Genomic DNA, 27,803 nt, shown 5'->3' with positions numbered 1-27,803 from the left:
GTGGACCATTGTTATTTAAAAGTCCATTATAATTTTTATAGCCTATATATTAAAAGTCCATTGTTATTTGTTAGCAAAATACATGAATTTGGTGGATCTCAACTTTCTTGAAACTAATAAGCAAAATGCATCGTAAGACTTTTATTTTAATAATTAATACTTTCTCATCTCTTTTATTATCCACTTATATTATATTGGATTTTTATTTTAGTTAAAGAATATAAACTTGGTTCAAAAATAAATAAAAAATCTAATATTCAATAAAAAGAAGCTACTGTCTGATCAACCAACGATATGTATCGAATGTGATCAAGCATTGGACCTTCAAATGACTTGTGTTTTATTTTTTTTTTCCTCAGGAAGTTATATTCCTCCTACTAAACAAAATGTCGTTTGTGCTATTACGCTCACCTCAGAAGTTGCCACAAGAACAAAGTAGATGAAATTTACAAATTCTTTATGTTCAGAGTTACGTGCCTTCTGAATTCTTGTTCTTTAAGCGTGGATTAGTAATCATAGTCTTGTTTGCATCCTCACGGGACAGCGGTGAGCTGATCAGATTTTCATTAGGATAAAGAATAATATAGGAGAGCAAGAAACCACTGAGATGAATAAAAATATGAACAATTTTTGTCTAGATACATGTTGTATATGGAACATATGGATATGAGCCTATTAGATCTTACATCATGCAACCTAGTCTGGTTTGATTTAATAGCTAAAGTCACTCACCTACCTAACAGGTGTCAAGTTCTAGATCCCATCATCCCAAACCCCCTATAAAAAAAGTCCTACATCATGCATGTTTCGCACAAAATGTGATTTTATTTGATCCCTAAAGGTAAACACAAACGAAAGAACAACAAATTAATCACTCCCTAGTGGTTGATCTCCATTTTTATATATTGCAGGAATACAACTGGAACTCCTTGCAATACCACCCTTCCTTTGACTACCACTATCTCTAGGGCTTATGGACTTGGCTCTATTCTTAATACTTGAGCTCTTCTTTAAGATCTCTCGCATTGCCTCAGCTTGGTGCAAGATAGGATTTACCCTAAAATGCCTATTAAACTTTACACAAACATTCATGTGCTCATTTAAGGCTTCTTCTCTTTTGCCTCCATTTTTCTCCATCTCCTGCTGGACAGCTTCTGCACATAACCCACAAACGAACTTCCCCAAGAACTTACCACGCACCCGTTTTATATACTCGTCGGTGCACTCCTCAGACATGCCACAGCACTCACACTTTGAGTCTTGTACCTCTGATATTGGTGGGAGCTTTGGATCACTACTAGAGGTTTCTTTGCTCAGTTCCAAGGAGATATCTGATAATGTTCTTTGAAGTCCTTCCATGGAAAGTCGACTAGGTTTGTGAACATTGTCCCCCTTGCAATATGAGCCAACGAGGGTTTCTCCATTGGGTGCCATGAAAGAAAGAAAGAAAGAATTTGAATGCTTCTGAAAATAGGCAAGTTGCTTTGGAGCTTGAGGTATGTGAAGAAGTCCTATAGGCTTTTCAATTTATAAATGAGAAAATGCATGTACACTATGGCAAGTATTACTCTGCGGCCACAAACAAAGCTAGATTCCTGGAAACACCTGGATTTTTCATGAAAACGTGAAGATAAAAAAAAAATAATGCTTTTTCTTGCATTAGCCTGTGAACCTATTAACTTTTATGAACATATGCGGTATTTTCTTCAAGTTTTAGTTGGTTGTATTAATTACAGTATTACTTTCACACATTTAAAATATTAGTAAAAACACAATTAATCATCAGTTGGTGTGGCAACATGGCAGATTAATCTATAGGTATCCAATATCACGAGACACCATGAGATTGTAGTAGTTTTCAGAAGGTTGATAAAGTCAGAATTCACAGACGTCTTGGAGGGAAGAAGGGAAAAGCTTTTTTCTTGCTACCTTCTTTAGGCTATTCTTTTTGTTTCTGTGGAACTCGTTTAAAGAGCGAAGAATGAATATTTAAACTCTTTTCTTTTTCTTTTTTGGCAAAAGAAAAGTGCCCTTTAGTGGATCAAATTTAAGCTTCCCTCTCTGGTTTTGTGGAATAAAGGAATAAATAAAAATAGAAGGTGACGAATTCTTTCGGATGGCTTTAACTTGGGCTGGCCCATTGATCATGACCGTGAGAGATACATGTTGCATCTAGGGATTGCAATAGATAAATATGAGATGGGTTTAGATTTGATAACTAATACTTACTTTGGGTTTGAATTTTATGTTTCAAGTATCAATTATTTGAATTTATTTATAAAAATATTTAATTAAATATAAAAAAAAAAATATTTTTTATAAAATATTTATAAATTTTTATATATTAATTGTATTTAAATAAATAAAATTAAAATAATATATAAAATTATTAAAATTATAAAATATAAACTATTAAGAAAAATATATTTTATATAGATTATAAATTAAAATAGATAGATTTAAACAGATTTATCTATTATTTGAGTATTAATAATTAGATTTAAGATGAATTTGAATAATTTAAGATAATTTTTAATTAGATTTAAGTATTGAAAATGATAATCGCATTCGAATTATGCTGATTTTTATGAATGTTTTATTTATTACCATCTTCAATTATATATATATATATATATATATTATTTGGGAGGCATCCCACAAAATTGAAGCGCTTGTATTTTTTATCTAATTAAAATAATAATCACAGAATTTTTTTTTTCAAGTTTAACATTTTAAATTTGATTATCATAACTTTCATTTAAAATTTTATACAATAAATTTTCAATAAATAGATTGAGTGTGAAGTGGATTGCATTCCTTATAATAATTTATTTATGTGAATAAAATTAACCCACGATTCAGATAAAATCTTTTTAATAATGGTAATACAGTTGACTTCCACTGATCCAACTGTTCGAAAGATTGCAAAATTTACTCGTTTAAACTTGAAAAAAAAAAAAACTGCGAAATTAATGCACCACTTTCAAACATGGCACACCACTTCCCTCGATTAGTATATGCATCTATTCATTTCTTAAGTGAACTATCAACTTTAAAAATGTTTTTATAAAGTTATTTAATTGTATACAAATTTTTTAAAAAATAAATAAATAAATAATAAATCAATTAATTAGATTTAATTTAGTAATACTTAAATATCTTTAAAACTCTGAATTTTTTTTAATTTAAATTTAATTTGAAGTATGATAAATAAAGAAATAATTATGCTAATTAATAGGTAAATTTATTTTCTATATTATTAATTAAAATTCAAATCTTGAAATTAAACCATAAGCAAAGGAATTATATATTTTTTTTATGTATTGTCTTGCTAGTCCTTTATGTACATGAATTATTTTTAATTAAATTGAAAAAATGAACTTAAAAAAATATATTTAAAGGAGTAAATGTTTAATGTATTACATGTCATATTGTTCTAAACATGAGGCTTATTCGCTTTCATGCACCATAAATGATATGTAATATTCTTATAATTAATCGACTAACCTGTTAATGAATGATTGTTTGGAATGATATTATGAGAGTTTTTAGTTTAGCTTATAAGGTAATCATATTTACTTATGAGTATAAAGTTATAAGTAAATTAGTATTTGATTTAGCTTATAAATTAAAAAAATTACTTAAGATAAATCAAAAGTTATAAGTAATATTCTTTTACTTGTGACTTATTTACTTATTTTAAAATTACTCTTTAATAAAGTAAAAGACTATATTATCTAATAATTTTTAAAAATATCAAGACTATCCTCCTCATTGTAACAACTATAATATTCGATAATATATACTTTTTGATCATTTTAACAATTTAAGTTCCTTTTAATCATCTTTTAACCAAACACTTTCAGTTAATTTTAAATAATTTTTACTAAACATTTAACTACTTATTTTTAAATTGATTTATAAGTTATAAAATATATTTAAAGTCAAAATTTAAAAGTAACTGGTTAAACTAAATTAATTAGAATGGAGTATCCTAATTGTTAAATCTTGATATATTAATTAGAATTATTTTGAAAAATAATATTTAAATTTTATTCATTATAAATATTCATTATGTATCGTAAAATAGATATAAAATGATATTATGGTGAATCCAACAAATATTCATCCCTAGAATCCTGAATTTCTACATTCCCTACATATCCGATGGATTATCGTCTCATCTCTTGGTTTATGTTATTTTTTAGGGTTGAGTTTTTGAATTTAACTATATAATTATTAGTAAATTTCTATAATTTAAATTATAATATTTCATATTTTTATTTTATTTATTATATATTTCTCAAATTAAAACTCATACTTTATCTGGTAAATAATTTAAAATTTTAATTAAAAGCATTAAAAATGTTTTAACATATTTAAACATAATTAATAATTCTTAAATGAAAAAATTTTTATTTTAGAAATTAAATTAAAAAATTAAAAAAAAGATAAATGATTAAAAAAAAAATTTGAGCCAAGAACATAAAAATTAAATTAAAAAAGCTTTAAACTTCAAAAACTTCAAAGAAAATAGTTAGAAAAGGAAGGAGAAAAATTTATTAAAATAAGACAATAATAGAGAGAATTATTTTAGAATTTTATTAAAGTTAAAAATAATATATATATATATATACAAAGAAATTAGTTAGAAAAGGAAGGAGAAAAATTTATTAAAATAAGACAATAATAGAGAGAATTATTTTAGAATTTTATTAAAGTTAAAAATAATATATATATATATATATATATATAAATTTTAATAAAATAATAGTACAAATACAAAATCAAAATATAAAATATTATAATTGAAATTTATGGTCCAAACTCATGAGTAAAATAAAACCCTTTGCTTTTCTTGGGGAAAAGCATTATTTCATTTCATGTTTTTATGATTTAAGTTGTGATAAATGGCACCTGAGGTTTTGCTCGCTAGTAAACTATAATTTTTCATCTTTTTTTGTCAATGATGGGATTAAAAAAATAATATTTAACAAATTTAAATGATTTATAAATAAATAAAAATTAAAAGAAAAAAAAAATAAACAAACTTATCTAAAAAAGAAAGAGAAAAAATACGGATCGAGTGAAGGAAAATTATAGGAGCTGGTGTTGTTCAACCATACTATTCTCTATTTGATAATTTACATCTGTTTACCTAATTGCAGGAAAGATTGCTGAATGATTCTAAGGAGACTCTAAATCACTCCCTGCTGAACTCAAGCAGTGTTGTGCCTATGAGGGCTGATGTTAAAAACAGCAAGATCTTTATTCTTCAGTAAAAAGCAGAAAATTGGAACCTGGTATTCCATTGTCATCACCACAACTGCTAGCTCCTCTGTTAAAAAACGGAACCAAACTGCAAATAAGGAAACTAATTTGGATGTAGGGAATGCAGAGAAGTTAAAGAATGCTGGAACTATGAACAACTTGAGACAGGTGAATATTGCAGAAGTTTTGAAAGTACAGTCTCAGCACCTCTCTAATCCGTTTGTAAAGTCAGCAAACCATCAACAAACAGAGAGGAAAGAAAATGCGAATCGGATAAAATCTCAACATCCTGCTAACCATTTAAAAAGCCGCAAAACAAAGTCCTCTAGCTTTGATGAGAACAATCATGCTAGGACGTGGTTGGAAAGAAGATGGTTAGCTCCCTCTTAAGCTGGTGAGACAACGATGCTCATGCTCGCAAGAAGATGGTTGGAAATAAGAAGAAGGGGGTAATGAGAACACTTGGAAAGACAGAAAAAAAAAAAAAAGAGATCCATAATTATAAAAAAATAATTTTTAATTAATATTTCATGCCACATCGACAGTTTTTATGGAAAAAGATAGAAAATTGTGAACTACGGACCCTAAATAGCTGGAATCATAGGAACCTTTTTTTTGTAATTTCTTTTTTTTTTTTTTAATTTTTCATTCCACCATGTCAATGGTGGAGCCAAAGCTACTTAACTCTGAAGCAAGCAATCACATAAATTAGGATTCTCAAAATCCTAAGAAGCCTCGATTTTCTTCAAACAACACTTCTCTCTAGCGGTGGCCACGGTCCGGTTTTGAACCGGAATCGAATCAAAACTGATTCGGTCAAAATCAGATTAAAACCGGTCAAAATCGAAACTGGCTTCGAACCAAATAAAAAACGTCCTTCTGTGATTTGGTTCAGGTTCATATTTTTTAAGAACTGTGAATCGCAGATTCCGAACAGGATTGAACAGACGATTTCGAACCGGATTAAACCGGCGATTTAAATATAAAAAAATTCAATAAATATGTTACTTCACTCCTAATTCATTTATATATATCATTAATTCTCTACACAATTATTCTCTGCATTTTCTTCAATTCTTAATATTTTTTCAATTTTTCTTAAATTCTCTAAATAATTATTTTCTACACTCAATTCTTAATATTTTTTCAATTTTTCTCAAATTCTCTAAATAATTATTTTCTACACTCATTTTAATTTCCAATACTCTCTCAATTTTCTTACTTTATTATTTTATATACTTACTGAAATTTTTAATACTATCTCAATTATTTTTTTATTACTTTAAATCCTCACTAAAATTTCCAATACCCTCTATTTTATTTTTTTTTCTCTTTTATAATTTATAATTATTAATTATTATATAATTTTTTAAAAAAGGCAAGTAATAGAACTATAAATTTTTATTCCTCTAAATCCTAAAGGGATATATAGACAAAATTAAATTCATACAATTTTTGATAATTTCTTTTAAAAAAATTAATTTCATCTCTAGTTTTTTAATCAGGTCAAGTCTTTATTTATTAAATTTTTCTTAAAAATAAATTATTTTCTTTCTTTTTTTTTCTTATTTTATTTTGATTGAAAGATTTCTAAGAAAAATTAAAATATTTTTACAAATATAACTTAAATTTTGAATCAATAAAATTTTTCTCTAATTTTTTTTGTCTAAGCTACCCTTAAACCATCCCTAAACCACTTCCAAACCGTCCTCCAAACTGTTTTGAACCGTTCTTTTTCGAACCGCCCTTCAAACCGTTTTAAACCGGGGCTCAAACCGAAACCGGCGGTTCAGGAGCCGTCTTTCAAACTGTCCCCTGACAGTTTGGTTCAGGTTCATGATTTCATTGAACTTAAACCGGCGGTTCCTGAACGTTGGCCACCTCTACTTCTCTCTTCTTGCTTATCCTCTTTCTTTCGTCGCAGCCTCTCTCCTTCTACTTCGTTGCAATCTAGTCGCATTCTCTAACTAATTAATGCCCTATATAGTATTACTGTTAAAGCTATTTTTGAAAAAATTATTTTTTTAAATATATTAATTAAAAAGTACTAAAAGATAAATTAAAATTAAAATTTAATAAATTTTAATTATAAAAATATTAAAATAATAAAATATCATTTTTCAAACTTTTTTTTTTTAACGGCATCTAAAATGATGCTTTACAGTTTAAGCCCTCTAAATTGAATACCAAACAAACACTGAGTCTTCAAAGCCACACTAAGGATCATATGAGAAGGAGCGCTTGCCAAGATTATGTTACAATTTAAAAATTAATTTCAAATATGATACAATTTAAAATAGACCAAGTCAAATTAGAATCTCTTTAAAAATTAATTTTAAATGTGATATAATTTAAAATATAAAATTTATATATTTTGCGTTTATTATAATTTTGTAATTTAAATTTATTTATTCTCATTTTGTAACTACCCTCATTTAACAAAAAAAAAATTATAGATTTTTTTGGCATAATTTGTTCAATTAACGCAAGTTAATTAAATCAATTGAATTGATATTGTGCTTTTTTTTTTTTTTAAATATGTAGCATATATTGCGTTAGCATGGCCCATAAGGCAATATTACAAATAGGGCCTAGAAACATGCAAAAAAAGAGGCACAATCAATCTCAAACTAAACAGCCCAAGACAAGGCAACTTAGCCAATCAACTAAGAAAACCTAATCTTAGCAGAGAGAACCAACCACCTTTACAAGCGCCGCCGCCCACCTCCCAGCTTAAAGCAAGAACTGCTGGAAAGGTTGTGGAGAGACCCCTCATTCAAAGCAAGAAAACTACAAGCACAAACCAAGGCCAGCAACAGATCTCCATGAAATCAACACATGATCTCCTTCCCATCAGCAGAACCACTAGCCAGCAAAGGAGGGTAATACCGCAACCCTCACTGGCTTCTCAATCTCTTTTGGCTTAGGGATCAGCCTTCAAAGAGAGAGGAGGCATATGCCCCTGTAGATCTGCCACGAAGACACCCTCTTTGTGAAGCTCCATGGATCGGCAATAATACCAAAAACAACTATCTACACACCACGCCAGCAAGGGGAGGGAGACCCATAGCATATAGGGAAGGCCTAACTGAAGCAAACGCTCGACTAAAACCGAGAAGGACGACGGAGAATGAAAACTGAAAAGGAGAGAAAATTCTTTCTCTAAAAGTTTAGAGACAGAGAGAATCATGTCATTCTCTTGTGGTTTTGGATAAATGCAGAATAATTATTTGCATATTTTTAGTTTTGAAATACATGTATATATTTTTTATTAATTAAATATTTATACATTTCAATTCTTTTTTTATAACGGGATATATTACTGCTAACAGAATACAAGAAGCTATTAAAATTAAATGAAATGGAGTGGATTCTCTGAAGATAGACAATAAATTGAGATTTTTGGACAAAGTCGGGAAGTTGTTGTTATTTTTTTACAATCAATCAATTGCTTCAACTCAAAATTTTGTTTCAAATCAATCCAAATACTAATGAAATTGAACATATATTAGTCAACAATACTTAAGTTAGATATTCTAATCCTTTTATTCTTTCCTTCTCTCTCACCATCTTTTTTCAGGAAATTTTTACTTAGATTCGTATTATAAATTTAAAATATAAATATATAAGATTCATATATTTAATAGGCTAGTCTCGATATACATTTTTTCGCCTCAGGTCAATAGTGATTAAGTTCTTCTGCCTGTTTACCCATTCTCTCTCTTGTTCAATGTTTAACCTTGTCTCTCTTCGATGGAAGAGATTATTACAACTTAACTCAACTCAACTAAAATTTTATTCCAAAAATTTGGGGTTGGCTATATGGATTCGTTTTCTCCACTCTAAACGATTTTGGGTTAAATCCTCATAAATGTGTAATACTTCTAGGTCATGTTGTACTAATCTCCTCCGAGTCAATTTAGGTCTACTCCTTTTTTTCTTTCTATTATCTAATCTAATGTGCTCTACTTGTCTAACTGGAGCCTCCGTATGTCTACGCTTCACATGACCAAACCACCTTAATCTTCCTTCTCTCAACTTATCCTCAATTAGCACCACTCATACCTTTTCTCTAATACTCTTACGGACTTTATCTAGTCTAGTATGGCCACTCATCCACCTTAACATTCTCATCTCCACAACTCTTATCTTAGACGCATACGACTCCTTCAGTGCCCAATACTCACTACCATATAACATAGCCGGTCGTATGGCTGTACGGTAAAATTTTCCTTTCAACTTATTAGGAATCTTACGATCACATAAAACTCCCATAGCACGTCTCCACTTCAACCATCTGGCTTTAATCCTATGACTAACATCCTCCTCACATCCCGCATCTGCTTGAAGGACTGAGCCGAGATATTTAAAGTGATTACTTTGGGACAATACCACTCTATCTAAACTAACTCCTTCCCTATCACCAATTTGGCCTTCACTGAACTTGCAATGCATGTATTCTGTCTTCGTTCTACTTAACTTAAAGCCCTTTAACTCTAGAGTACTTCTCCAAAGCTTTAGCTTTCTATTGACTCCTTCTCATGTCTCATCTATCAAAACAATATCATCCGCAAATATCATGCACCAAGGAATACTCTCTTGTATATGTTTCGTCAATTCATCTAAAACTAATGTAAAAAGGTAAGGACTTATAGCTGATCCTTGGTGTAATCCAATTGAGATCGAAAAATCTCTTGTATCCTCTCTCATTGTGCGCACAATAGTAGTTGCTCCTTCATACATATCTTTCAACACTTGTATGTACCTAATAGATACCCTCTTTTATTCTAACATACTCCATAAGACATCTCTTGGAACACTATCATAAATCTTCTCCAAATCAATAAAAATCATGTGTAGATCTTTCTTCACATCTCTATATTTCTCCATCAAGCTTCTAATGAGAAAGATCGCTTCCATAGTTGAACGATCGGGCATGAAGCCAAATTGATTGAGAGAGATAGAAGTATCATGATGTAGTCGATGCTCCACAACTCTCTCCCACAACTTCATAATATGACTCATGAGTTTAATTCTTCTATAGTTTGAGCAACTCTATATGTCTCCCTTATTTTTAAAAATAGGTACTAAAATACTCCTCCTCCATTCATCAGGCATTTTCTTTGAGTTTATAATCTTATTAAATAATTTAGTTAACCATGCCACTTCCATATCTCCCAAACATTTCCACACTTCAATTGGTATTCCATCGGGTCCACAGGCTTTACCCACTTTCATTCTCTTAAGTGCTTCCTTTACTTCTAAAGATCTAATCCTTCTAATATAATTCACATTCTTTTCTATTGTTCTATAGTCTATATTCATGTTATTACCATTTTGACTATTATTAAAGAGATCATTAAAATAATTTTTCCATCTTTCTTTAATGTCCTCATCTTTCACCTACAATTTTCCTTCCTTATCCTTAATGCACCTAACTTGATTGAGATCTTGACATTTCTTTTCTCTCCTCCTTGCTAATCTATAAATATCTTTCTCCCCTTCTTTAGTTCCAAGTTTCTCATATAACTTTTCAAAGGCCTGTGCTCTTGCTTGACTAACTGGCTTTTTTGCCTATTTTTTGCTATCTTGTACTGTTCATATACCTCATTATTATCACATTTAGATTGTAACACGCCTCACCCGACTACAGTATAGCCGAGCAAGGTGTGCTAGATTGGGTGCCGAAGCACCCTATCTTATCTTACTTTATTATTTTAATAATTTGATCTCGTTATATTTTAATATTAATTATTTTTAGACGAAGAAATCAGCAGAGTTTCCCCTATTTTATTATCAGTTGGCGTACTTCACTATTCAGCTGCTTGAAATTTTTAATAATATTTTACAATAAAAATCTCATCAATTATTCTCATAACCATCTCATAATTCACATCTCATTCATATATCTCAATTACATATTCATTTCCATGCATTTCCATTCATGCACAATTTATATATATAAATTCTCAAGTTTCATTAATTTACATGATTTACAAATTAAATTACAGTTCCATAATCTATATTTCAACATACAATTCATAGTTTACATTACAAATAATAACCAATTATAATGTACAAAATATATAATATAATCTATATGGGCCCTATCTACATGCATTGCTGAGAAGGTGACAATCTTTGACACTCTGCAGATCAGAACTCCAAAATATCTATTTAGTATTCGCTGAGCTTTAACTTCAGTACCTGCGCGAGGAAAACAAATCCATCGCACTAAGCATTGCTACTTAGTGGTGCAATAATATAACAAGAAATAATGTATACAAATAAAAATAATTGGAGCATATTTTCTATACTCAAGAATTTTACTGGGTTCATATGAAATTTTTCATACAATAAATATTTCGTCATTTATGTTGCTCTCTAGAATCACTTCTTTCATAGGTTTACAATAATCATTTATATAATGTACAAATAAATCTAAATTTATACTTATACTTATATTCTTATGAATATCACATTTGTAATGTTATTTAAGTTATAATTCTTCTACTAGTCTTTTTATCACTTCCTTGATACTTTCTAAGTTATTTACAATCATTTCGTAATATTTAAAATTTTTAGAACTAGTTTAATTTATTTCAAATCATTCTAAGGAACAAATTTTTGGAGCTAATCTAATTTATTTCAGAACTTCTTCTCATTTATTTACTTTCTAGCATTGTTAATTGCTAATATTCATAACTTATTTTAATAAATTAGATTGCCCAAGTAACCTACGACAAGCTGACTAAATTGGATAATGGGTCGTTGGCACTGGACACTGCGGTGCCTCGGGCCGTCATACCATGGGACGCAGAACGTCAATCACGTATGCAGTCAGTATGGCTAAAAAGCCATGATAATACATAATCGGGCATTAAGCCATGAGTGCGGGCATAAAGCCATGAATGCAGGCATAAAGCCATGAATACGGGCATAAAGCCATGAATATAGGCATAAAGCTTTTCGCAGTACTGCTAAAACAATGCCCTATTGGCATGCCAAACTATCCAATCTGACACACATGTCTAGGCAATACAAGGACAAATAATATAATTAAATATTAACATATTATGTTTTATGACTTCATTATTTCATAATAATTTTCAATTATAATGTATACATTCATTTGATTATTTATATGATCACAATTCACATCAATTATCCTTTTATATCATTGTACTCAAAGTACTTTTCCTTTCTACAATAATGAGAACTAATGTCTCATTCATACATTAATATGATTCATTTATTTATTCATTATGTTATTCATATTGATCACAATTCAAAACAATGGTTTGCATGTACCATTGTATTCAAAACATTTTTCCTTTCTCATTTCTACATTCAAAAATCTACTTATCTAATTACAAATTTTATATTTCAAGTTGAATTACTAACATTTTATGAATTCTATTTGTGATGGGCATATAAGCACTAACTATCTATTCACATCAATTAGGTGACTTATTTTTCATGTTTCAAGCAATCCATGAACATTTCATGGATTTTAAATTTATGGCCTTAATTTCCCTTTAACAATTTTGACTAGGATACATAGTCCACATTTGTCATACAATTCTAAGCATTTAAGCTTAGAATTGGTTCTAAGTCTTCATCTTAGTTTGCCAATCATTTTAATTACTATTCACCTTACTAGTCAACCAAAATATTGACTTTTTCATACTTAATGGATATGTTAATTCTAATTACACCAAGATCCCACATTTTGAGGTTTACATTTGCTAGTATTAATTGCCAATTGCAATTTAAAGTCCCTTAGATGTATTTCTAAAATTTCTGTTTTGATTACCTAAGTTTACTGTTCTATTGGATAATTTTACAGTGGAAACTGGGCTAACTTTTCTTCATCAAAGTTGTTCCTTATTGTGTCTTCTTTAATTCCCTTTTTGTATCACTATATTTGGAGTTTTGTAGCTCAAGTTATGGTCATTTTACCATAACTAGCCGGAGTGACCTGTACCCAGAATTTCTGAGCAATTTGGTTCTGCCAATTTTGGTGACCTAAGTTTGGTTGGCAATTTGATTAGGTTATGGTCAGAATTTGGATTTGTATTTGTCATGAAAGTTGTAGGGCTATGTCTCACCTTTCTGCTGGTAAACTTTCAGATCAATTGGACCTTTTTACACTGAGTTATGATCAAATGAATGAACACTGTTCATTTGGCTATTTTGCCCAGGCAGAATGTAAGTCACCCGGATTAGGGTAATTTTTAGGTCAACTTGGTTTGGTTTTCTGGCCAGGATTTCTTCACCAAAGTTGTGCCATTATGTCTTATAAAACTTTTTCCATTGGTTTCATTGCATTTGGATTTTTATAGACCACGTTATGGCCATTTTTCCAAAACTGGTTGGGTGAGCTTTAGTCCAGGAAATTCTGGGCAGAATGGTTTTGGTCAGTTTGGTGACCTCACTTGGGCCAGCAATTTCATTTGGTTCGAGGCATTTTTGGACTTGGTGTTCTTAATAAAAGTTGTAGTCCTATGTCTAATCTTTCCAATAACACAAAAATCAAGTCATTTGGACCTGTCTAGAGGAAGTTATGGCTATAATGTTCATTTGGTCAATTTTCTAAATTCAGTGTTTGGATTTCCAGATTGAGACAGTAAATTGGTCAAGAATTGGACAGAATTTGGGCATGGTTTCTTCATAAAAAATGGGGTATTTTGTCCTAGGTTTCATCTCCAATTGGTCTCACACCAATTGGAGCAACACAACTCCAGTTATAGCTCAAACAATACATTAGACTCAAAGGTCTGAATTTCCTGCATAAGAATCAACACTCCCAAATTCAATTCTCCCAACTCCACAAACTTCATTTGACATATTTGGCAATTTTAATGGTCATTAAATCATCTCAACATCATCAAATTCCAAGCAATAATACAAAAACCCCTAAGTTAGGTCAAAACCCTAACTTATAATTTCAATCTCAATCATACATCCATGCAATTTGATTTCTAATGCCTTAAACTTCACTAATCAACTTCACTAACTAAATTAAAATCATCAAAACCATCAAATTTATTTACTTCCTAGGGCTGCCACAAATTGAAACTTTAACATATTCTAAGCTTTCTTTTCTTTTCATGCCATTTCAACTTAATCAAGCATGCTTTTCATGCTTAGGAAAGAAAAAGGGTATGGTTAGTGCACTAACCTTGTTGTGTGTCAATCCAAGCTTGACAAACTCCTTTATTTTCACTTCTTTTTGCTACCCAAGTCTTGCTCTAGTGGTGATGACAAGTTTTTGTGAAGGAAAGATAGGCTTTTGAGGTGATTTAGTAGGTGAGATGAAGCTTGGGTGAAGTTGTTAATGGTGGAAGAGAGGGAGAGAATGTGTTACGACTGGAAGAAGAAAAGGATGAGTAGAATTCTTTTGATTTTTCAGCCCATTTAACTCCTTTAATTGGGTTTATAATGAGGTGTCAAAATGTGATTGGGTGGGAGCATGTTAATGACATCATGTGATGTCATAATTCTCAATTTCTTTCATTTTTCTTTCCTTTTTTTTTCTACTCATTTTCAATTCAAGTTTTAGCAATATTTATTCACATTTTATGTTATAATAATTATTTACTTAACTGGACAAGTCGGCCAAAAATCATCTCTGAAGACGAAATGACCAAAATGCCCTCTGTTTGGCTTAACAGACTAAAATTGTCTGTACCGATTGAAAAATTTTTCTAAACCTTTTCTTGGCATTCTAATGCCATAGAAACCTCAATGACTCTTCTCTAGAGTCTCTAAAATTATTTTATAAATTTTCTCCCGGGTTTAGGGCTCCTATTTGCGAGGACCGCAACTTCCCACTGGGTTACCCATCGCTAGGGCATCGGCTCATTTAACTTGGTTATATTTTATTTCTAAATTTTTTTCTAAATTTTTCTTATTAATATTTGAGTTATTTATGACTCCTCACTCTAGTCTAAATATTTTTTCAGACGTTCTAGCTGTCCAGACAGACACCGGTCACCGAAATAGTAGAATGTGCGGAATTGCTACAGTGAGGGTGTTACATAGGTAATTTCTTATACCATTCTCTTTTTCTCTTCACTGCCTTTTGTACTTCCTCATTCCACCACCATCTCTCTTTTGAGGGTGGTCCATGTCCTTTAGACTCTCCGAATATTTTTTTAGCTACTTCTCTAATCTTTGATGCCATCTGTATCCACATATCATTGGCCTCCATATCCAGCTTCTATGCTTCAGACTCGAGAAACTCATTTTTGAACTTCACTTGCTTTACTCCTTTGAACTCCCACCACTTTGTTCGAGCTACACTATTTCTTCTGACCTTACTTGAATTGTTCCTAAACTTGACATCCAAGACCACTAACCGATGTTGACTTGTTAAAGCCTCTCCTGGAATGACCTTGCAATCCTTGCATAGAGCTCTATTTGTCTTCCTGGTTAAGAGAAAGTCGATTTGGCTTCTATGTTGCCCACTTTTGAAAATCACTAAATGTGACTCTCTTTTTATAAAGTAGGTATTTGCTAGTATTAGGTCGTATGCCATAGCAAAATCTAGGATACTTTTTCCCTCCTCATTTCGACTGCCAAAACCAAAACCTCCATGAACATTCTCATAAACTTGCCTTTCACTTCCTACATGTCCATTCAAATCTCCACCAATGAAAACATTCTCTTCATTCGGTATGTTTTGCATTAAATCATCCATATCTTTCCAAAACCTTTGTTTACTCTCACTATCTAGTCCTATTTGTGGGACATAAGCACTAACTACATTTATTGTTTATCCTTCTAGTACTATTTTTACTAGAATAATTCTATCTCCTACTCTTTTCACAGCTATTACAGCGTCTTTCAATGTCTTGTCTATGATTATGCCTACTCCGTTCTTGTTTCTCTCCTTTCCGGTAAACCACAATTTGTACTATGGATTACTCACTTCCTTACTTTTCTCTTCTACCCATTTAGTCTCCTGAATGCAAGCAATATTCACCCTTCTCCTTTCCAAGGTATTCACAAGCTCCATTAATTTTTCTGTAAGTGATCTAACATTCCAAGTACCAACCCTGATCCTCCTCCTATCCTGTTCCTTCCTAATTGATCTCATTCTATGATATCTTCTATTATTTTCTATGTCTATTTTGTGTTCTGTTCTACTATCTGTCTTATGGACTAACTTCTTTACCCACACCCGTCCATGATGTGAGAACCCTTGCTCACTTAACACCACACCCGGGCGCCGGCATGGCGTGTCGCTTTCGGTGAACGCTCTACACCCTTGCATATTTCTCACTACACCCGGGCTCTGATGTAGCGCGTCGTAAGTAGAGAATGCCCTAACATTTATGTCATTTGAATCCATATCATAAGGTGTGACGAAATATTTACGCTGATTGTCATCTACCGCAACCCTCGTCCTTTATCCGGGCATGGGACCGGCTAAATGCAAACTACTTAAGCGGAGTTATGTAAGAGATTGTTAAACAAAGCAAAACTTTTCTTGTGAATTACAAAAATGAAAATTTGAGTAAGTAGATGAAATACAAAGTAAACGGAAATCATATTAAAAAAATAAATAAAAAAAGGCCTTCCATTTATTGTTGTTTTCGCCGGGTACAAACCTAAAGGTAACCCCAAGTAAGCATTCATGGGTTCATTCAGCACCTGAGCCCTTCCTCTTCGGACCCAACAAAAAGGCAGAAATTTAAGAACAGAAACCTCCACTGGGAAGAATTGTTATAACAATTTGCCATACTAGGATTCATTTATTTCAATCAAATGATCATATGATACATAATCCCACATTACAAAAGAAATAATATAGTTAGAACATGGTTGATTAATATCTATAATAAACTGTTAGAAAATCTTTAAAACAGGATTTCACTTCAAGGAGTGCTTCACCTGCGACTCATACTTCGGGCTACTAGACGGCTGAATTTATTGTCCGTCTCCTCGTGCCACTCGTATGTTTTTGGGTTAATTTGACCCAAAATTTTGAGTGGAAATATTTGATTTACTGCAAAAAAAAATGTCAAGGACGTATTTGACGAAAAAACTAAGATTGAGTCACTTTAGGCTTTTGGCCTATTAAGTAATGTTGAAAAAAAAAAAAAGAGAAAAAAAAGCAACTAATGGTATGTTTGAATACTAAAATTTCAAATGTAGGGATTTGCATTTGATTTTAATATAATTTATTGATAAATTATTGATTTCAAATAACACTTTTTACTTATAAAGAATTCATTTAGAGTAGATTTCAAATAACATCATTCTATAAAATATTTTAAAACTTAACATTGGAGTAATCTATCAGTAAACTATCTGAAGCCATTTTATTTCAAATGCCTTTTGGTTAATGTAGCCCTTTTCAGTAAACTATCTAGTTTCTTGCTATCTATTGAACTGTAATGTCTTTACGTAGGCTCTGGCTCCTATTTATTCCCTGGCTGTCCCACGGTTCCAATTTGAAGGAGTAAACAAACGAAGCATTCCAGTTTCCAGGGATCCTGGAGCACTTCTGGCCAAGTACGCTGATCCATTGGTGTATTCAGGGCTTGTAAGGGTCGGATCGAACAGGCCATCATTAGATGAAACTTTTCTCTGGATTGATGTTGAGAGATCAGTTTCTACAGAAACTTCGCAATGGGATTGTTAAATTTATATTTTTTATAGTTTCCTTATAATATAAAACAGCGATATTCATATCACAACTTGTCATTAGTGAATCTCCAATTGCAATGGAGGATAAGCTAGCTTACACAAACCATGCCTAAGGCTAAGCACTTGCATTGTTTTATTTGTTTTTTTGTACAACTGATTTGGATGAAGACTCCAATTTGAAACCTCACAACTTTAGTACCACTTACATTATTACCAGTCTACAAGATTATTGTGGACAAGAGACAAACTTCAGGCAGAGACAGATAGTGCTTGTTCCATTTTGTTGGCCACAAACTGGAGAATAGAGTTCCTAGAGGAATTGATATCCTCCAATTTCCACCCTTCCATCGGATCACAAACAAATGACCATTCGATCTTACACCCCTTTTGATCACCTGCTCCATCTCCATTGACCGGCAATACTTTGAATGTGGCCGTATACGGATTAAATCCCATGTTATTTTCAATGACCTCGTAGCTTAGACACCGTTCAACTGGATTTATCATGATGAGCTTCTCTTTGGCCCAGTTGATGATGTTCCCACCTGAGCCGTCGGAGGATGGTTTTGGCTTGGAAGCGCAGTAGCGGACGAGGCCCGGCTTGCCTGGCTCGCCCTCGACTTGGTAACACGTTTCAAGGATTGGAAACCATTGATGAATATTGCAGAAGTCCTCAAAGAAAGGCCATACTTGGTCTGCTGTCGCACCTTTCAGCTCCACTGAGGTCTTCCCTTCCCATTTCGGCCCCGTTTTCTCTGCCATGTGTGTGTGAGAGAGAGAGAGAGATAAGTGGAAGAGAATGGGTCTCCAGTCCACCTCCAGAGATGATATAATATCTATGATTTTATAAAATTATCCCTAGATATTATAACTTTTTACAAATAAACCTTATTGCACTTATTCTACCTCGTCATGATTCATACTTGGTGTTATATGGTTGAGGCATGTAGGTATTTTTAACTTCCTTGAGTTGGATTCTCACCTTAGTTAATTGGTATTTTTTCACTTCTTTTTTTTTTTTTTTTTTAATTTCCATCCTTTTTATTTTATTTTTTAATCTCTTTTGTATTTTTCTTTTAGTTTGTTTCACTTTTATCTTCTCAAGTACATATCAACAAATTCTTTTGTTCTATTTTTATTTTTTATCAATAAAATTTAATTTAAAATTTTACTATATAATATAAATATGTGAATTATTTAAAATACTTTTCAGATTTCATTATTATTATTATTTACATATTAAATTCATCATTCTTATTCAACTAACTTTTTAATTCACTAAGAAATTAATTTTTAAAATCTTTTCCTATGTATTTTTAAATTAAATTTTTTATAATTATTCTTCTAAAAGTAAGCATCACACTTCTATTAAAAAAAAAATTGTTGAATCCAAATAAATAAAAATTATATTAAATGGTGTAATGCTCGTATTCATTTGAAAATTGAACTCTTTTTAAATCAAAATATCAATTTGTATTTATATGGGAATATGAATCTATTAAATTGAAATAACAATTCTATATTCAAATTATTATTCCTAAATCTTTAAGTATTCACTATTTATCTAGCTAGCATAAGATTATCATATTAAAAAATTAAAAAAATATTATATTTTTTATATGAACTCAATTTAAAATTTCCATTTGAAACCAATTTGGGCCTACATTTATTTTCTTTTCTTTCTTTGGTGCCCACATTACTACCTAGCCATAAACCCAAACACTTACCGACCCTTCATGAGTATAATTCTTTAAGTGATAGATACACAATAAAAAAAAGATTAAAAAAAGAAAAAGAAAGAAAAAAATATAATAATTGAATGGGAAAAGTAACTAAAATAAAGAGGCTAGCAAATTTAATTATAGTATGTAAAATAATTCACCACTCAAGTACATAAAGAAATGGTTTGGCGGTGAATTAAAAGAGACAATTGTAATTCAAATTCAATGTTATTTATGTAGTCCCACTAAGAGCTCCAAAGTTATATGCTAGAATTAGTGATTCATTGTAAAGTTCTTCCTCCCATTTGATTAAAAAAATAAATAAAAAAAATTATACCTTGATCTTTTAATAATTTGATTTTTCTCATACTTTGTTACCTTTATCCTTTTCTTGTTAGCCACATTATTATCCCCTTAACCCCATTACAACTGTAACACCCCCACTTTAGGTAGTCTGTACATTCTATTGTTTCGGTGACTAACATATGTCCAGATGGCTGAGATGTCTGAAACTACCTTTAAATTTAAGTAAGAAGTCATAATTTAAATTAATAAAGATCAAGTAAGATTGAAGAAAAAATAAAAGAAGTGGAGTAGAAACCAGTTAAATGTGTACAAGTCCCAGCGATGGGTAACACCACTGGGAAGTGACAATGGGTCTGGTTGTTACTCCAATTCATGTAGGACCTTGTAAGATTCTTAATTAAGGCTTAATTGGAGTATTATTATGAATTAATAAGTCAAAGAAATGAAAAGAAATAAGTTCAAATAAGCATATTAAAAACCTAAGTGAAGAACGAAGTCAAGGACATATAGGGTATTATGGAAAAGACGGACATACACTACAAAAAAAGTTAAAAATAACTACGAAAATTACCGACTACAGAATTTCGTGGGTAATTTACCGACGCTTTACCGACGAAAAGAGAAATAAAATTTAAACTAATTTTTACCGACGAAATTATCGACTAATTACCGACTAAAACTTTACCGATGATGTAATTTCGTAGATAAAAGTGGTGCCTAACATTAGCGGCAAAATTAGCGACCAAATAATAAAAATAACGACCAAATGTTTCGTCGGTAATTACCAACGAAATGCTTTTCATAGGTAATAGTAAGAAAAAAAATACAAAATAAAATTTTAAAAACAATACCTATGAAAAATTTTTCATCGATAATTATCAATGAAAAGTTTTTCGTAGGTAATATTAAGAAAAAAATAGAGAAGAAAATTTCTAAAAAGCTAAAAAATTTTACCTACGAATTTTTTTCATCGGTAATTACTAATAAAATGTTTTTAGTAGGTAATATTAAGGAGAAAATAGAGAAGAAAAAATCTAAAAAGCTTGAAAAAATTTTAGCAACGAATTTTTTTCGTCGGTAATTACTAACGAAACGCTTTTCGTAGGTAATATTAAGGAGAAAATAGAAAATAAATTTTTTTAAAAAAATACCTTCTAAAAATTTGTCATCTGTAATTACCAACGAAAAGTTTTTTCGTAGGTAATATTAAGACAAAATAGAGAAGAAAATTTCTTAAAACTAAAAAAAATACCAACGAAAAATTTTTCGTTGGTAATTACCAACGAAAAGCTTTTCGTAGGTAATATTAAGGAGAAAATAGGGAAAAAAATCTAAAAAACTAAAAAAATTTTACCTACGACAAAATTTTAGTCGGTAATTACCAACGAAAAACTTTTTGTAGGTAATATTTAGGAGAAAATAGAGAAAAAAAATTCTAAAAAACTTAAAAAATTTTACCTACTAAAAGTATTTAGTCGGTAATTACCAACGAAATACTTTTCGTAGGTAATATTAAGGAGAAAATAGGGAAAAAAATTCTAAAAAACTAAAAAAATTTTACCTACGAAAAAATTTTAGTCGGTAATTACCAACGAAAAGCTTTTCGTAGGTAATATTTAGGAGAAAATAGAGAAAAAAAATTCTAAAAAACTTAAAAAATTTTAGCTACGAATTGTTTTCGTCGGTAATTACCAACGAAACGATTTTCGTAGGTAATATTAAGGAGAAATTGAAAATAAAATTTTAAAAAAATACCTACGAAATATATTTAGTCGGTAATTCATCGGTAAATCACGAAAAATGTGAAATTCCCACATCGTTTGAGAATAGATTTTAGGGTAGTGAGTTTGTCTATAAAAGGAGAACTACTCTTCAATATAGAGCAATTGTGGCATAGTCACATATATGGGACCTACGTTGGGCTCCACTAGTAATTTTTTTAAGTCAATTAAATCTTAAAAAATTATAAATTAAAATAATTAATAATTAATATTTAATTTAAAAATTAAAAAATTAAAAAAAATTAAAAAATTAATTTGAAAATTTTAAATTAAATTAAATTAAAATTAAAATTACATTTTAAATTAAATTAAATTTAAAAGTTAATTTAAATTAAAAAATTAAAAAGTAATGACTAAATAAAAAAATATTAAATAAAAATTAGCTACGAAAATTTGTTTTCGTCGGTAATTACTAACGAAAAATTTTGTCGGTAAATATTCGGTAATTTATAAGAGCAAAATCTCCTACGAAATTACCTACAAAATAATTTTTTGGTAAATTTAGTGACAACATTTTTTTTTGTCGATAAATTTAGCGACAACATTTTTTTCGTTGGTAAAAATTACCTACGCTAGTATTTGTGGACGAAAAAATTTCGTCGGTAATCACTGATTACCTACGAAATTTCAGTATATTTGGTCAGTAATTTTTATAGCTATTTTTTTAATTTCTTGTAGTGATAAACCCGGTAAGAGTAAATTTGGTAAATTAGATTTAAAAGTCAAATATTGACAAAAAATGAGACTAATTAAGTTAATGAAGTTGGATTAGTTTAATTAATTATGATTAGGATAATTAACCATAATTAAAATTAAAAGTCAAATGTAATGATTAGGAATTTCAACATATTTACAAGTTTGTCATTTTCCAATAATTACAAGTTTTCCATTAAGGATTTAATTAATATAAATATCAGGTGAAAGAAGACAAATATCATTCATCATCTTCATCTTCTTCCCTCACCTTGCCATCCACCATTCTCTCACTAGCCCTCCATTAAAGCTTCAATTCCCAAGCTTCAAACACCTAAATTTCTCCATAATTTTTTTAGGAAATCAAGAGAAAACCTTAAATTGAGCTTTGATTTGAAGAAAGCAAGTAAGAATCCTAAGGAATTTGGGAGATTAGTTAAGAAGACTTGTTGACCAAGGAGGAGAATCAAAGTTTTGGTGGAATTGAAGGTTGATTGAGGGTGATTAAGGCTTGAAATCAAGGTTTGTGCTAAGAAACTCCTTGAATTTTCAAAGTTTTTGCTACTTAAGTTAGGGTTTTATACAATTAGGGTTTTTTATTTCATAAAGCCTAATTAATGCTATTATGTTTATATTATGACTATTTGATGTGTATTTATTAAGATACATTAAAGACATGGTGAAGAAACCAAATGAATTGGAACTGTGCATTAAGTGGGAATTTTGGACAGTTTGAGTCTAGTGGGATTAAATGCTCATAACTTGAGCTACATAATTTCAATTAAAGTAAAACCAACAGCAAATTAAAGATAAGACAATATACTAAAATTTTCGTGAAGACAAGTTGCCCTAATTCTGTGTGTAGATATTTGAAATAATTGCTAGAAGTTGAGTTACAACACCTGAAATCTAGGAGTAGGGCATCCTAGACAACCCAGATTAAAATGAGTATAACTCACTTTAGGAAACTCCAAATGAGGTGATTCTTAATTTTTTGAAAAGCTAAGATATAAAGAAACAACTTTCCTAAAGAACAAAATGACAAATTCAAAGTGCAACTTGTTCAAATCTAGGCTCCAATAACTGCCCAGACCCTGTCCTACTATTAGTAAAGAATACATCTAAACATTTCTTGTTTACTTAGATGAAACTCATTGTACATAATTCCAAATGAGGTAAATTTTACCTTGTTGGAAAGCTAAGATATAGAAGAATAACTTTCATGAAGAACCCTTGACCTGAAACTAACTGGAAGATATCTGAATTAGGGCTAGAATCCAAAAATGCAAATTCTGAAACTCTGAAAAATGACCAAATGAATAGTACACACTAAATTGAGCATAACTCATTCTATAAAACTCCAAATTGAGTGATTTTTTAACCTGTGTAATCCTAAGACACAGGGGAACAATTCATATGAGACCATGATGCTAAATTATGACTATAACCTATCCAAATTTACTTGACAAAATGAGTCCAAAAATCTACCTAGATTTTAGAAGTGACTTGAAACTTGAGATTTAGTTACCTGAACAGTTTTGAAAAAATAGTCATAACTCAAGCTACACAAATGCAAATTGAATGATTCTAAAGCCAAAATAAACATAAGACATAGATCTACAATTCTCATGAAGAAGGTATGGCCTAATTCCTGTTGTACCTTAGCCAAATTTATTAAGTAAGTTAAGGTATCAAACTTGGAATTTATGAAATGTATGCATAATTGTCATAAATGTGAATTGTAATTCATGCCAATGGCATGTTAAGCATGAAGGACATGTGAAATGGTGTTTGGGACCTATGTTCCCATGATGAATGAGATGATGATGAAATAATGAGAACTTGAATTACGAATGATAATAAATTAGCACGAGTGTGCCTAGACAGTAGTGCATGGGTTGGATAGATTGGCATGCCAAGAATGGATGAGATTAGCAATACTACACATGGCTTCTATGCCCGTATACCATTGGCAGGCACCTAGTATCAGATATAGTTATCCCTTATTCATGATTGCTTTGAATAATTATTAGCAGGCACCGAGTGTCCGATATGATTATTTTCATGGCTTTTACCCAACTCTATTGCATACTCGGCAGGCACCGATGTGTCTGACAATATGACGGCCTGAGGCACCGAGTATCTAGCACCAGTAAAACCTGCATATCCAGTCTAGACGATTCTGTTAAAGATTACTTTGAGCACCAAACTCAACTAAGAAAGTTGAATATTGAAATAAGGAAAAGGAAAGATCCTACGAAAGCAACTATTTCCAAAGATCATGAAAATATAGAAATATGAGAAAACAAGAGAAAAATATTGTGAAATGTATCCAATTAGTTATGTAGTTAAACACATGAGATGACTACAAAAATTTTGATGTTATAAACTTTACATTCTCCTTGAAATGATCTATAAATATTTAAATGTGCATTTTCTTATTTCATACAAGCATGAAATTATTTTTGTTTGTCTATGGTATTTTCATTATGCTAGTGCACCACTAAGCAGAAATACTTAGCACGATAGTTTCTTCTCACGTAGGTCTAGGCGATAAGACCCAATAGATGTTGGATAGGGATTTTGGTCGGATCTGCAGTGATAGTCTTCGTCACCTCTGCACATTATTTTGGTATAGATTATTGGCCCACAATAGTGCTTTATTATGTGTATTGAAATCAAACACAAAGTTGTAATTAAATTTTGGGATATATGATAAATGTACACATTTTGTAAATGAATGTAATGAAGGAAAAATTTTATGTATAGAAATGGATGTGATTAGAAATGAAAATATGAATTGTGATTGGAAATTGCTGTATAATTGAGATTTTCTCATATGGATATTTTTAAACAGGTTAATTCTTTAACAGGTCAAATGTTAAAAATACGAGGAAACTCTTGCAGTTTCCATTTAAAATTTCCTTAATTTAAATTATGAAGAAATTAAATTGATATTCAATTGAATAAGACAAGATTAAGTGCTTTGGCATAGGATATGGCATTTATTTGCTCGGTAACACTGTAAATCGAGTAAAAGGGTGTTACAACAACCCTTAAAAGTCCTTTTGATCTTTAGATTGTAACGACCTAGGCTAGGGCCATTATTGGCACTAGGGTTCAGGTCAACTTAAGGCTGTCGAAACTCATAGTAAGCTTAAAAGCTGAGGAACATACATACATTTTTATGCTTTAGTCTTTTCATCCATACATAATCATTTTTAACATAATAATGGTTCATAATTTAAACCTTAACAAATATACGATCCAAAGTGTAATGATTTAATAAGTGCACCCGCCCAAGGGTTAACACAACATATACAACATCATTATACTTTAAACAATTATTACATATTTTTAATTTCCTTTAAATTTCAACACAATACTAACAATTCAAAAATTACATGTCCATCTACCTATACATTATATATAAAGAAGGGCTAAGACTACCTTTGAAGCTCTCTCTTCAAGAACTCTTCTAGTCCTGTAACCCTACACCTCGGGATTAGGGAAATAAGGTAAGCTTACACAAGCTTAGTGAGTAAACTAACCATCATTAATTTCATCATTCATTCATACATGTGCAATGCATCTTTCACATAGATTTTCAAATCACAAACATTTCATGTAAGATGGACATGATCACCAATAACTCCATAAACTTTCCTTTTAAACATGACCTGTGTCATGTACCCAAAGGCAACTATCAGATCTCCCTTGAAGGGCAACAACAAGATCTACCCTTAGGATTTACTTATAGATCCATAACATTACATAACATAAGACTTAGTAATGGGTCATCCAATATCCATCAATGCACCAACAGTAATTTATGCAATTATACAACATCTTCATATTCTAGATACATACATCCTAAATAAATATGATATGATGCATGAGGATGCTCATTAATTACCTATCAGTAGTTTTCATTTTATCAAGGTTAGAGTTACTCACCTCTTATAGCCTTTCAACCTCCTTACACGAATAGGAGTAATCCTCGGATCCTTACTCTTCCAAGTCCCTCAAGCCCAATCCTATAAATTCAGACCCTATAGTGTTATACGATGCTCTAAAACTCTAAACATAACATAAACATCCTATTCTAGGCCCTTAGGAACCATTAAATTAGGTTTTAGAACCTTAAAATTAAAGAAGAAAATAAGAGGGCAAAACCAAGTTCGACTGCTAGAGCCTTGGGTTTCGGTTGCCGAACCTTAGAACATTAAGTACCTAATTTTGGGCAGTAACTACTGTGGTTGTTGAAGTCTAAGACTTTGGCTGTCGAACCTGGAAAACTTCTAGATTTTCTAAGAAAATGCAAGCTTCGGTTGCCAAACCTCTGGCTTTCAATAGTCAAACCTGAGAATTTTCAGAATTTCTAAGTTGAAAACTTACATATCCACTCTCCCAAAAGCCTCAAAACTCATTTTAAAGTTCCAAAATACAATCTTATCATGTATACACATCTTTAGGGCCTAAAACCACTAGAAAACATGCTTAATACCTATATACATTCATGAAAACTCAAATCCTAGGTTTTCCCTCAAACCCACATGCATAAACTTCATCAAAAACTTAACTTAAATAACTTTTCATGAAATTAAAGCTTTAGAAACCTAATTTCTCATTAAATCTCTTAGATCTATCTATTAGATGAAGAAGAAAAGAAGGTTACCTCTTTTCTTGGAGTTGGAGGTGAGAGAACCAAAGCCTCAAAGCTTGAATCTACTCTTGCTCACTCCCAAATGGAAGAATCCTCCTCTAGATCTATAAAAACTTAAGGAAATCTCTTCAAAGAGCTCCTTGTATGCCCAAGTATTTTGGGCAGGAAATGAGCTGAGGTCCCTTTTATACCCTCTCTATTAAGGGACTTTCAACTACTAAAATTCAGACTTTTGGCTGCTAGAGTCGATTCTGCCCAAATGGGCATCTGAACTAAAAAGGGTCTTCAACTGTCAAAGTCTGTCTTTCGGCAGCTGAGGTTCCTTCTGCTTAAAATAACTTCTTTAAAACTTTTAAAGAATACAACATTTTTTTCATTCTTAAATACTATTGAACACACATACATGAACATATTTTTCTCTTACCGTCACTCTCTTGTCAATGAAGTCTCACTCTTCACCCGAATATTTCGTTAAAGATAGATATTTCGATATTGAAAAATAAAGAGTGTTACATTGATAGTGTTTTGCTACATTAGCATAGATTAGAATAGGAGAATTGCCTATGTGATTGGGATATCATTCATCCATTCATTTATTTCCATTATTATTTGAGACACTTAAGTTTATAGATTGCTCTAGATTCTATTTGAGCATGATTTTTCTTTGTAATTGATTGGTTTTGGCTTAATAAGACAGATAGGTTA

The 27,803-nt window shown here is 30.9% G+C and overlaps 2 protein-coding genes across 2 annotated transcripts; both read right to left on the bottom strand.

The window, feature by feature from the left end:
- Positions 1-497: 497 nt before the first annotated feature.
- Positions 498-1,496, bottom strand: LOC131179076 (uncharacterized). The gene has a single exon (XM_058144774.1). It carries the CDS (start codon positions 1,432-1,434, stop codon positions 868-870), a length of 567 nt encoding a protein of 188 aa, XP_058000757.1. The 5' UTR covers positions 1,435-1,496; the 3' UTR covers positions 498-867.
- A 16,477-nt stretch (positions 1,497-17,973) lies between these two features.
- Positions 17,974-18,728, bottom strand: LOC110664070 (lachrymatory-factor synthase). Its single transcript, XM_021823595.2, has one exon. The coding sequence runs from the start codon at positions 18,691-18,693 to the stop codon at positions 18,181-18,183; it is 513 nt and encodes a 170-aa protein (XP_021679287.2). The 5' UTR covers positions 18,694-18,728; the 3' UTR covers positions 17,974-18,180.
- Between the last annotated feature and the right edge of the window lie 9,075 nt (positions 18,729-27,803).

The sequence above is a fragment of the Hevea brasiliensis genome, chromosome 4 (genome assembly GCF_030052815.1).
Source record: "Hevea brasiliensis isolate MT/VB/25A 57/8 chromosome 4, ASM3005281v1, whole genome shotgun sequence".
Taxonomy (NCBI): domain Eukaryota; kingdom Viridiplantae; phylum Streptophyta; class Magnoliopsida; order Malpighiales; family Euphorbiaceae; genus Hevea; species Hevea brasiliensis.
This window is presented reverse-complemented; position numbering and strand designations above follow the sequence as displayed.